Source organism: Lytechinus variegatus, chromosome 4 (genome assembly GCF_018143015.1).
Source record: "Lytechinus variegatus isolate NC3 chromosome 4, Lvar_3.0, whole genome shotgun sequence".
NCBI classification, from domain to species: Eukaryota; Metazoa; Echinodermata; class Echinoidea; order Temnopleuroida; family Toxopneustidae; genus Lytechinus; species Lytechinus variegatus.
In genome coordinates, this window is record NC_054743.1 from 20,718,630 (window position 1) to 20,732,488 (window position 13,859).

Consider the following 13,859-nt stretch of genomic DNA (forward strand, 5'->3'; position numbering starts at 1 on the left):
CTTGCTGAATAAATTCTTGATGAAACACGAAATACGATGACATTATCTCACCTACACTTGACAGAACTGAGTTTTCCTTACCAGTATAGTATGATAAGCAAAGAACGCATTTACAGTGCTTATTGAATGGTGACGACTGACGAATTTTATTAACATAAATCCCGTAATGTGATGTACGAGAAATTGGCTAGACTACATCGTGTCAGTTTGGCATTTCAAATTAAATCCACGAGATCACGTGACACTTGTTTACCTGCATGGTGAAATTTTGTTATTCTGAAAAAACAAGGGTCCGGAAATCTTGAAAATGTATTGAATAAGATGCATTGTTTGGATGATAATGATTTTGACACCTCTTCTCTTTCGCCCACATTCTTTTCTCCCCATACGCCCTCTTGTTCTCTCTCTCCCCCATCTCTCCCTTAGGTGCATTGTGTCACGTGATCTCTATAGTCCCCATCCAAAATGGCGCGTAGACGTCTGATGTGGGCAGTTCTCTCCTTCCTGGTCCTATCCGTCCTCTTTTGGGTCTCCTCCATCATCATCAGCGACAAAAAGGAGTCCATTACCAGACACATATCCGTTCTTGGGCAGACGGCAAGGTAAACCAAAACACACAAATGAAAAATGAAAAAAAAAACATATCAAATGTGGTAGTCGTGATATCCAGGCGTTTATAACATTTGCTCCTTGTACACACATCATCTTACTTGCAATGTTCTGTTAATTCTTAAATTATTTTTGGATGGAAATTTTTGGTGAATAGAATTAAGAAGTCGCTGTGTGACGATTCGATTATGTAGGTCAAAATCATTTTGACGTTTTGTTTATGTATTTTTTCATATCATTCAAAAATCTCTTTAGGGCTAGATTATGATTGAATTCAAAGTATAAATGGCGATTGAAAAAAAATGAACAAGTTAACTGTCAAATCTTATTTTCTTTAGCTCATTTTCACCAAACTGTTTGCAAGACAAATGTTTCGATAAAGATGCCTGGACATTAGATTACCACAAATGTTTTCTATTTTCTACTTCCTGGCTTTTACGTTACCTGCATGCCCAATCTTCCGTGGTTTGAGAATTTATTGGGAAAAAATCTTTGCAAATAAATAACCTATTGAATTGGCTCCTTTGAAATGTCCTCCTTTTGTAGTACGATTTTTAAATCAAAACTAGTAGGTGAAAGTGTAACAGGATTGTAGTTCATTTTTTAATTGCAATTACTTAATGCTGAAGAGAATGGAAATATCAGTATTCATGAATTTGAAGAATCAGCTACATTTTAAAGTTCCTCTTGAATAAACCCCAAATTCTTGTTTTTCTGCTTCTCTCTCATATAGTTTTTATATTGGGCTTTGTTTGGAGGTTTTGATAAGCCTGTAAGCCAATAATCGAGGCTCTTCAAAAACTTATTTTAAGACAAGAACAGTAGCAGAATGCATTTGCATATCATGCGATGCATTTCATATTATTTGGAACTTAATGTCTTTAAAGACTGAAGAGATATACAGAATGATTTATGTGAAGATGAGGAGTAGCCCTGTCCCGTTGTCCATATGGCCGTCTAGAAACAAAATCGATTAGTCAAGCATTATTGCCCTTTAAAGATGGTGCATGATCAATTCCTTGTATTTTATGCCCTATTTATTTCGTTTTCTGGATCGTTGGAAATTTAATTTGAATAGTGCAGGGAAGGTTTTTTTTTGTTTGATAGAAATTAAATGTCCCGCATTTATTTCCGGACGATCTGGTATTTCGATTCTTTTTTTATTTTTAGACAAGGACCCGCTTTATATATTCCCATCTTGCGACCAATTGAACCGACATAGCTTAGATTTTTGTTAAAAATAAAACTTGCTCGGTGTAGAAAGCTATTTATTCTATCATTTAGTCTCTTTAGTGTCCTCCATCTCCATTCCCTTCTCGCTTTGCTGTTGTTTGTTGATGAATATCCACATCTGCATTTTTTCTTTTACTTTAACCATTGCTCTTTTGCTTCTCTTTACATGCTTTCTGACATTGAGTGCTGCCCTATGCCATTAATATTGCTGTCAAAAGGGAACAGCGTCGGTTATCATTGCTACACTGCAAAAATTCCGGTGTTGATTTGACACCAGCCTGGAATGAAGAAGTGTTAAACAGCACCAGTTTCCGTTTGGTCTAACACCCAATAGGTGTTTATACAACACCAATTAGTTTTAAAACGGCCTCTGTTTGATTCCCAACTGGTGTTGTTTCAACACTTCATTGGTGTGATTCCGGGCTGGTGTTAAATCAACACCGGAGTTTTTGCAGTGTACCGGGACTCCCGGGTTGATAGGGAGATTCACCGAAAAACGCACGATGCAGCCTTAAAACCTGAAAAAATGTTATCTCTAAAGAGTAATTCACGAATAATAACATTTGAGATATGAGTAATAAAAAAAGTGATTCCTTGATTTTTATCAGTATATTCTGCTTGAATCAAAAATGAAAAAGTAGGCAGCAATGCAGTCACTATTTATGATTAATTCATTTTGCATGAAATAAAAAGCTTCGCCAATTTAATTCATTGATTAAAATGGGTGCATCCCCTAAAAATGTTATACTGCTAAAAGTATAGACTCCTTTCGATTTCCCCCTTCTTCCACTTCGTCCTCTCTTCACTGATTTTCGTGCTTCCCGCATCATCCCTTGCTTATGTAGATCTATTTGCTAGATCGCTTTCCCACTAGGGAATGTTATTTTTCGTTCCAACCACGCTTAATTTTAAGAGATAACAGTGGTGATGATGCGAAAACATAATTACCTCTCCGTTGCATCCCTGCCGGTATATGGAATATGATAACGTGATATTGAGCAACGGTATTTTCCACAACATTCAGAGGGGATGGGGATAAGGAGCCTTTGCGGTATACTTGGTGGGTGTTTCATAAAGCTGTTCGTAAAGATACGCACAACTTTACGCACGACTGGAACATGTTCTCAGGTCCTAAATCAATTACATAGGGATATCAGATAGCACAAGAAAGGATCACCAGTCGTGCGTAAAGTCATTCGTATCTTACGAACAGCTTTATGAAACACCCACCAGTTGTTTTTGTAATCTCGTACCATGGAGGTAATACACAAACCACCCATCACTGTCTTGTTTTTGTGAGGAAAAGAACCAATAACAAACATATTAGAAATTTTCCTATCCCGGCTCAGTGTTATTTGCATTTAATATAAAAAAGAATATTAACAATTCACAGTGGTTATTATCTCCCGCGACCTCGTAAAACACAGGAGCAGCTGCTAATACAAGCCAAGCAACATCGCGAGATGGTCACATGTTGTTGTCACAGAATGATCGATGTCCCCCACTTTAGAAAGGTGTTGTCACTACGAAATTATTGAAGCAATCTATAATGCATGAACCTTCCTGATCGTGCAGGGGATGGGAGATGGTGATCAGCATGGGGGAGGCATGGGGGTATACTCGTTAACATCTTCCGGTTCAACCAGACTCGATGTCCTGTGCATAGTGTGTTTTATTTATATTTTATAACCTTTATGCTTCTTAAATTTGTTATATTCAGCTGGATGAAATTAGAATTCATACTTACCAAAAAACGTGACGGATTTATGTTTTCAAACGCAGGCATGAAACTGTCTCATCCTTGTTTCCTCTGGTGAAATGTTAGGTTAGAGCTGTAAAACAAACTGCAGCTAGAGGTGCGGCAGTTGAAACCACTTGGGCTCGGGTTAATGTTTATTCACAATAAGTTTCTCGCTCCAAGTAGCATCGAAGACCGTGTCCCTCGCCGAATCTTGTCTTTCCAGTTGGGGCCAATTTGTCATGCATGCTCTGAAGCAGAGTGCGGCTAATTTTGACGTGAGATGTTGAATTAAAGATAAGCATCTATCTTTTTGAGCTGTGACCTGGGACTTCTATTCAGGGGGCTGCCTGTAAGGTTGTTCTACTTTGCTGTCTCGATCGTGCTTGCTGCTCTCTGTAGTTTTTCACGTTTGCACTTTTATTCTTTGACCTTCTTGTTTCTAATGTCTTGAATCTTCTTTACTTGTTGCTGACTTTGGTTTGTTTCACCTGTCTTTTCCCTTTTCACCTATACCTCCACACCCCTCCATCGTTTTCTCACAATCTTTCTAAAGCTAATGCCTCTAAAATGCATGGATATTTCTATAGTGATATGGACTTTCTAACCTAATGATTTCCGACTCTGAGAATATACTGTTGTTAGTCTTGAGGCATTATGACGACCATTTTTCTCTCTATCATTTTTGTATCATCTGCAATTACTTTAGCCGGAAGTACGTATCATCGCAGATATGGAAGAAAGGCGAGGGTGTTTTCCCGATTCGGAACCCGGGCTGTAGTCCTCAAAACAACATCGTCTTTATCAAGACTCACAAGACAGCCAGCAGCACAACTTCTGGCATCTTTGACCATTACGCGTACTTGAACAACCTGACGGTGGCTGTACCTCCCGATGGCGCCCCTTACATGGACCGCAAGGAACTCTTTCGACGGGACATGGTGGCAGAAACCAGGGACGTTGGCGTCGGCTGGAAGAAAGAGGACGGCTTTAACATGCTAACAGCTCATGCACGGTACAACCGACCGGAAATGGACGCTGTGGTGCACAACGCCAAATACATCACGATTCTCCGAGATCCTCGAGCTCAGTTCGTGTCTTCGTTTGTGTTCTTTAACTTTGTTGATCGCTTTGAGCGAATCTTTAAATCTCGCGGCGAGAAGTACCCAACTGTCGTTGAAGGATTCATGAAGGCTCCCAGGGAGAATTACCAGTTAATGAGCCATCGTCAGTACTCGCAGGTTCTCTGGAACCAGCAGATGTTTGATCTGGGTCTCGACACCGCTTACTTCTCCAACCCTGACGTCATTGAGGAGACGATATCACGGCTAGATTCAGAGCTAGATTTTGTGATGATTACCGAGTACTACGACGAATCACTTTTAATCCTGAAGGACATCTTATGCTGGGAGATGGACGACATCCTCTACACACAAAGACTCGTGAGGAACTCTTCAAATGAGTTAAACATTGATAGCCACACCAAGATCGCCATTAACCAATGGAACGCAGCTGACACGCGGTTATATGATTATTTCAATAAGACATTGTGGCAGCGCATTGCGGCCTATGGAACAAAGTTCCAGGACGATCTCGATACGTTTCGTCGCAAGCTAGCTGTGACGTCATCGAGAAAGACTGGAAAGCATTCAAGGGACACAAAGAAGATAATTAAACGAATGAAAGACAGGGGTATACTAGTTAGATAGTACAAGTTGATTATTCCGAGTCATTTTATTCCAATCCAAACATAAACGACATTACCCATCGAGCGACCATGGTAGGTAATTTGGCTTAATTTTACACTCAAGTCTTAAAGGGGAATCCAACCCAAATGATGAGTTTTTAAGAGGAAAAAGGAAAAATCAGACAAGTTGGTACATTAAAATTTAAACATTATCGGACAAACAGTAAGAAAGTTATGAATTTTTAAAGGTTATAAAAATCAGTAATCACTACATCCATGGAGACTTCAAATTGGCCGCATTTGTGATGCCATTGCATAGAGATGTCTCTATGTGCCGTAGTGATTTAAGCCAGACAAGGACTGCTCTTCCAATACGTGCGCTATACAAATTCTATATTATTATTTATTTATATAACATGACATTTTAAGTTCAAATTATTGTTTTTCTTTCATGAGGACAATATGCTACCTGAGTTATATTTCTACTACTGTCCCAGGGTAATAGGTACTTCGGAGGAAACCACAAATCCTGACAATAATAGGACAAGTCCACCCCAACAAAGAGTTGATTTAAATAAAACGAGAAAAAAATCAAACAAGCATATCATTATAAATTTCATCAAAATCGGATGTAAGGTGTGATATTTTGCAGATTCGCTTAATTTCACAAAGGAGTTATTTGCACATCCTGGTCTGTATGCAAATGAGGGGACTGATGACATCACTATTTCATCATGTTCATTTCTATTTCATTACATGAAATATTTCAATTTTCTCATCGTCTTGAGGAACTTAATTTTATTCCTTCTTTAACTTGTGGAATTATTGTTTAACATTTTGTGGTTATGTGAAGTTGGTCCTTAAAGTCAAACCTTGGAGTTGGGGAGATGGTCAAACCTGTGAAAATTGGAAAAATGTTGTATAAGTCAAACAATAGAAAACAGAAGAAATAGTGAGTGAGTGATATCATCGACTCTCTTATTTGCTTATCACTGAGTTGTGCTTATGTTTTATGAAACATATGCGAAAATTTGAAATGTCATAACTTTATTTTGTATCCGATTTTGATGAATGCTTTTTTATTTTTCTCTATTGACTCAACATTTTTTCTGGGGTGAACTTGACCTGTAAGTATATGGGGAAAGTCATCCTTGCCCCTTGTAATAATCTTCTCACCCAGTTCCTTATATACCTATTCTCGGGCTTGTCCGATTTCTTTCAAACTTTCACAATTCTGTTTTTCTTATTTTTCTCTTTTCCAACGCAACATTTTAATGACCATGGTTGGATTCCCCTTTAACAGTCTACCTTCTTTGATGTTTTGTCTTGGTCATGATCCAGAGAACCATGGCATTATAATAACTTTGCCATCCAATGATGACTTCTATGGAATCCATGATTTTGATTATAGCTCTTATACATTGTAACAAAAAAATACTACTCTTAATTCAATATTCATGAGATTGAGATCATAGGATTAAATGCTATGTATCCTCAAAAATAGGTTGAAATTTGAAAATTCAATCAGAGAGATTGAGAAACTAATCACATTCGCTTTGACAGATATAGTGCATCGCACACTTCCTAGATAAAACTGATGAGTTTTATCTAAAGGTTTTAGACAAAATGTATCGGTTTGTGTTCCTACTCTTATTGACTGTCTTAGAAACTGATTTAAATATTAATGAATACATTTTATGTATTAATTAATTTTTAAATTAGTTACATTTGGTCGTGCGTGAGAGAGTACCGGTTACAAAGTGAACAAGGTACTGGTAAATGTTCAACAAGCGATGTTGTTTTATCCATTACCAAGCCTAGTCGCACATATCCTGATACAAGAGTACATGCAGCTGCTGTGTTACCTAGCCGATTGACATGTTTTAGCCGTTTTAATATCAAATCCCTTTTCTTGATATTTCTAGATAACAGGAATTACCACATTTCTAATAACAAACTAAAAAAATTCGTTATCAAGAATTGAATTCTTTGTTGAACTGAAGAAATTTCTGATCGATGTTACGAACTGTGGCTGCAACATGATGGTGTGATGGTCTTTTTCTGTAGTTCAGCCCTCCTCAATTAGAAGTGTTAAATGATATCATGGACCTATGTCCATGATGATATCAATCCGTCTCTAGATATTCGTCAAAGATCAAAAAAGTCCATTTCTGCCTAAAAGTGATTTGATTATGCTTAAAACGAAAACACTGAAATAAACGAAAATCAAATGCGCATACTATTATGAACGCTAAAAAGTTACGATTGTGCTTTCATTGTAATTCTCGACCATGAATGACGTGACTGCGTATTTTTAATAAAGCTAGTCAATTCGAATGGGGACCTACTTTGCACACCCTACCATTGCACAGTTACGTCATAAATGTTAGGGGTGGGGTCATTGTCTGTGTTTTGTATGTTTATTATGTGTAGATGTTAACACAATGTTGCCTATTGCCAAATTACTGTCTCTTGTGCAGATTATTGTAAAATCAAAGTTTTTATGAACGTAATCGCTATATTTGTAAAATTATCCGAAGTGATATTACCAGATTACTGCTTTCGTCTCATGGGATGACATGGAGTACCATAAAAGTTACTGAAATCATAAATTGTCAATTATTAATGTGTTCTTGGTGTTTTCACATATTTATATGTGACTAATTATAGTTTGTTGGCTGTAGAAATATATTGTAGTCGCGTGGCACGAAAATATATCTATATTTTTTGTTGAAAAGAAAACGCACAATACTTCTGAAATGACAAGACATCCATATTCATCAATGAATATGTTAATGTGAGATCGAAGCCACTCATATTCGAGCTCTCTTTTTAAAATTCTGATTTATTTATTTGAAAATGTATGTTATTTATTATCTACTTAGAGATACACTCTTGGTTTCTTCCATTTTACATGTATGTGCATATTTTTCATCGTTATCAACTCGTAATAGGAACCGAACATCTTCATTCTTTTTTATTTGTTTTCAAATCCATTTCTGCTTGTTACCATGGTTTCCATGGTATTTCGGTGTGTTTGGATATTATATTCCGGGTTTTTACAGGGTGACTCATAAAAAAAGAACTTTACAAAATTGAAATCTTACTCTCAAATTTAAGACTTAAAAAAACAATGGCTGTTATGCAACTCAATTTAAAAAAATCTCTTGTCTGTAATACGCTACCGCAGCCAAATCCACGTCTGTTCCGTTCGCGCTCAATTTGATCAAGGAGCTTCGGGTTATTTTGAGAACCATTTTCACGTCCTTTTGCTTTTCGAGGATGTTTTCCGCGTAGACTCGTTCAGTGCTGCGAGGGTAAAGCGCTTCCGTTTTTAATGACGGATGTTTCCAAGACATTCTATGTGCCGTTGTTTCGGACAGTGTTTCCATCCTTAAAATGATTTTTTTAGGACACGTTGTAGATTGTTGCTTTCAGCGCAATTCTGATTCACCCCCGACGAAACAGTCGTACAAAAAATGGATAAATGGGCATTTACATGCCTGGGTTCATAGTTATTGTGATATTATAAGTAATATGATACTTTATTCTTCGGAAATTCATCTATACACTCAGCAACGCTGCCAAATCACATGTCATTGTGCCATACGTGTTTTAAAGAAAGTAATTTCGTAACTTTCTTTTGTTATTCACGATTGCTTCCTCTATAATTAGATATTTTCACATATTCGTTGCGCATTCTACCGTGCCAATAGTATCGATATTATTTTATGCTTCCTTCACAGCAAAAACTGTGGTGTTAACCGGTGTACATAGAGGACCACACCAGTTATTTTACACCGGTGTTAAATTGGTGGTGTTAGTTTTACACCTATAGGTGTCATTACAACACCTTTGGTTGTTTCATTTACACTCTTTGGTGTTATGTTCAATCTTTGGGGTGTAATTTTAACACCTCAGGGAGTGGTCCTCTATTAACACCTTGGTGTCAGTTTTAACACCACGGTTTTTACAGTGTTCCTCTGTCCTGAATGACAGACTTGTTTTAATCGATGTTTGTTGACATTCCTGAGACAGGAAAATTACCAGAGTTTACCATTGTGTTGTCAATTATATTCAAATATGTTCCAAATTAGAGCTACGTTTGTATGCAAGATAGAGTCTGTTACACCATAGAGCTGTTAATAGCTCCATGGTTATACCATTTTGCAATAGTAACGTGTGTGTTAAAGGTCTCGGATGTATAGGAAGTCGCAGTTTACTCAACATTCTTGCAGCATCTCTTGTATATGGGACCGTCACGTTATCTTGAGCTTTGCATGAAGACTCCTTTGAAAGAACGATTTTGATTGGACAATGTTCAGCATTATAAAGCATAAGTTTGCAACAATCACCTTGATTGGTCAACAGCACGCTGTTGCAATAACTGCAACCTTTAAAGTCATGTGAACCACCAATTAATTTCGATTATGCAGTTCTTATTCATTTGGGATGTTTATGTCTTAATGTTGCCTTTTTTAGTGGGCTGATGAAATTTTCTTGTATGAGATGCGCGTAAATATTGAATTTGTTGCTGCTTTTCGCAAAGTCTTCTCTTTATGTTAAGATGAAATTACCTCGGTATTAAAACTTAGATGTATCATTCAAGATGCAAAACCAAAGCATTTAACGCAAGTATTCGGTGTTAGTTCCAAACTTGTTGTGTTGTTATTTTAACACAATTTGGTGTTTAGTGTTTAAACTCCAGGGTTCTTAACATTCATACCTCCATTCTTATTTGTCTTTACGATCATGAAAATGTGACTATTCAATGGAGGGGATGGTTGGGTAAAGCCCCCCCCCCTTGCACTTTTCTTTGGGTGCAACATGGCTTAGAATATTATACAATCTCACTCGTTATTTGAATGTCTAATAAAACTTTATATTCTCCAAAAAGAACAACTTTCCATTTCCCGTGCCATCTATTACAAACTTAAGAGTGTATATGACTTGTTCAACAATTCATCCCCATTGATTTACCCACCGTGTTTTACCTGAAGATATGTTAGGTAGCAGCGTAATCAAATTATTCTCATTTGTTTTTTTTTCCTTCACGTGACAACTCAATTGTTAAACTTGACATAGCTATCAATAAAAATGTTAATTTTGTTAAAATTGTGTCGTTGATGATTATCAACTTTTCCAAGAAAGCAAATATGTAACTAGAAATATGCAAGTACGCAATAAAGCTTAATCACATGCTATTAAATCGCAAATTCTTGTTGTACCCGTGTTTTTGTTCTATGGCTATTCAGATAAAAACTGATGGGTAACGAGCCTCATCCCGTGGTTGGTCCATCTGTCAGCAATCTGTTTTGATCGTGTTGATTGCAAACGATTATGATATGAGAGTATAGTGATCATGCTTTGTGACGATGAGGATGATTGAGATGATGGCGATGGTAGTGGTGATGATGATGGTGATGATGATGATGGTGGTGGTGATGGTTACGGTGACGGTGGTGGTGTAAGTGGTGGTGGTAAGATGATGATGATGACGATGCTATGATGATGATGATGATAATGATGAAGGTGGTGGTGGTGGTGATGATGGTGATGTTGGTGATGATGGTCATGATGATGGTCATGATGATGATGATGATGATGATGATGATGATGGTGGTGGTGATGGTGATGTTGATGATGATATTGATGGTGATGATTGTAAGATAATGATGATGATGACGATGCTAGAATGATGGTGATGTTGATGGTGGTGGTGTTGATGATGATGGTGATGATGATGGTGATGATGATGATGATGATGGTGATGTTGGTGATGATGGTCATGATGATGGTCATGATGATGATGATAATGATGGTGATGTTGGTGATGATGGTGATGATGATGATGATGGTGATGTTGGTGATGATGGTCATGATGACGATTTTGGTGGTGGTGATGGTAGTGGTGATGATGATGACGGAACTGATGATCACAGAAATTATGAATAATGTAAGATGAATGACGTTAATAAAATTTCTTCATGTTAAGATTTTTTTAATAATGCCATATCCTTCACTAGTTATATAGAAACTTACTTGATACTTTAGTTTAAAATATCTTCAGTCGTGCTTACGACGATAATAATAATGTTATTATTAACTGGATAATGTTGGGAGTGATGATAATTGTTACGAGTACAATGATAGATTATGACGATGGTGACTTATAGATGCTAGAGGATGGAATAAAAATGAACGGGACATGAATAAAGTGCAATAATTTACTTCAGTAACCAGCTGAAAATGATAAGCATGCTTCAACAAAATATAGTCACACGCATTTCATTTCTCATTTCTACCTCTCTCTTGTTTTTCTCGAGTAATCCCAATTTTCTAACCTGGCTCTTCGATGCACTCGTCGTGGGTCTAAACTTCATTTCGTGACACGATTAATTTTGACAAGTTCGCGCGTTGACAGATGAGTATGGCATGGTGGTGATGGTTAATCTTGTCGCTATGGCAACGATGATGCCTGTGATGAGAGGACAAGATCAAGATGGTACTAAATTGGATCGTCATGTTTAAAGTGTGATGACTGGTGAGGAAGGCGTGATTACCTTAGAAGACGATAACGATGGTGATTGTGATGTTCAGGATGGTGATGATGATGATGATGGTGGTGGTGAGGACGAGAATGATGATGATGAAGATAATGGTGGTGGTGACGATGATGGTGGTGATGGTGATGATGATAATAATAACGGTATATTTACACAGGGTAGCCACTTCAGTTCCGAAAACTGTTCTCCCAGTGGGCCCTGCTATTATTATTATTATTGATGATGATGTTGATGATGATGATGATGATGGTGATGATGATGATGATGATGATTATGATTGTGGTGCTGGTGGTTAGGATAAAGACCATATAATAGCATATGTAATTAGACTGTAATTCTGTAACTTTCTTTGTACAGGAACTAATCGCGACCCCCTGATGCAGTAGAATGGCGAGGCGAGCTGTGGTTGCATCGACCGTCGTCCTCACTTTGATGACGGTCATCATACTCAGTCTCCTATTCGACGGTAGCTATAACCGCAGCGAGGATGCCACAGTGGTGGTCGGCAATACAGCGTCACATCGGTAATACATAAAAACACATAACACCCCACTCCTCCTAATCCTCTCCCCTTCAATAGCTCTTCTCCTGCCCGACAACATCTTATTCTATTCAACTGGCATTGTTGATGGGTTTTTTGTGGATTATTTCGTCTTTTAAGCACAAGACACTGGCCTGCATATGGTGGGGGTTCTGCCCCCCCAAAAAAAAAAGGTAAAAAAATGATTGAATAAATCCATTGCCATAAATGGAGAAGAAAAAGGGAAGAGAAAAACGTGAAATATGTTCATTGAAGATTATGTAAAAAAAATGCTAACAGTTTTCTTTTATTTAAAGAAAAGGTAAAATGTTCCGCTTGCTGGCATCTTTGTAAGAAACTTGCCCACATACGCCATGTTGTGTCCATCCTTACGCCACTGGATTTAGGCATCTCCTTTGCCAGATGACCCCCCCCCCCACAAAAAAAAAAAAAAAAAAGAATAAATAAATAAATGAATAAAATAAAAATAAATAAATAAAATAAAATAAAAATAAATAATAACAATAAATAATATTGATAATAATAAAATAATAATAATAAATAAATATAGTAATATGAAATAAGATAAAATGTTGGTCCAGCAGTTGTTTTATGTGTAACACCGAATTTATTGTATTAATTTGTATTTTGATCGATTTTGATGTAAATGTTATGACTAATTTTACAATGATTTCCTATTGAATTCATTTGCAGTGTTTTTTTTTGGTTTTTATTAACAGTATGTACAGCGAAAATAATCTGGATCCTAGTGAACGTATCTTACCAAGGAAAGAAGGGGAGTGTCAACCTGAGAAACAGATAGTGTTTTTGAAGACGCACAAGACAGCCAGCAGCACCACAGCCGGTATCATCGACCTCTTTGCTTACAAGAACAACCTGACGGTGGCCGTTCCACCCGAGGGTCAAGCCTACATGGACCGTACTAAGCTCTTCCAACGGGATATGATTGCCAAATTACGCAAGAGGGCCGTGAAATGGAGAGACACTGTTGGCTTCAATGTCTTCTCCAGCCACGCGCGTTACAATCGCAAAGAAATGGACGCCGTGGTCCCCAACGCGAAATACATCACCATCTTACGTGATCCGAGCAAGCAGCTACCTTCTGCGTTGGTGTACTACAAGTTCGACACACGTCTTGAGCGTAAGTTTGATAGACAGGGCAGGACGTACACGAATGTCTTGGAGGAGTTTATGAGAGACCCGGCTGCAAACATGGAACTCATCGAATCGAAACCAATGGCTCATGTTGTGCACAATCAACAATTCTTTGACCTTGGCTTGGACACCAAGTACTCCACGGACTGGGCCAAAATCGACAGAACCATTAGGAAACTCGATGATGAGCTTGACCTTGTAATGATTACGGAATATTACGATGAATCGCTTATTCTGCTGCGCGATTTGCTGTGTTGGTCAACTGAAGACATTCTCTACACGAAAAGAATGGTTCGCAATACTACGTACATCTCACGAAGTCCGTCCTGA

The 13,859-nt window shown here is 37.7% G+C and overlaps 2 protein-coding genes across 2 annotated transcripts; both read left to right on the plus strand.

The window, feature by feature from the left end:
* Nucleotides 1-285: 285 nt before the first annotated feature.
* Nucleotides 286-5,417, plus strand: LOC121413592 (galactosylceramide sulfotransferase-like). The gene is made up of 2 exons (XM_041606465.1): nucleotides 286-602; nucleotides 4,290-5,417. Exons 1-2 carry the CDS (start codon nucleotides 466-468, stop codon nucleotides 5,287-5,289), a joined length of 1,137 nt encoding a protein of 378 aa, XP_041462399.1. The 5' UTR covers nucleotides 286-465; the 3' UTR covers nucleotides 5,290-5,417.
* A 6,803-nt stretch (nucleotides 5,418-12,220) lies between these two features.
* Nucleotides 12,221-13,859, plus strand: LOC121412881 (galactosylceramide sulfotransferase-like). The gene is made up of 2 exons (XM_041605643.1): nucleotides 12,221-12,357; nucleotides 13,094-13,859. The coding sequence occupies exons 1-2, from the start codon at nucleotides 12,221-12,223 to the stop codon at nucleotides 13,857-13,859; spliced, it is 903 nt and encodes a 300-aa protein (XP_041461577.1).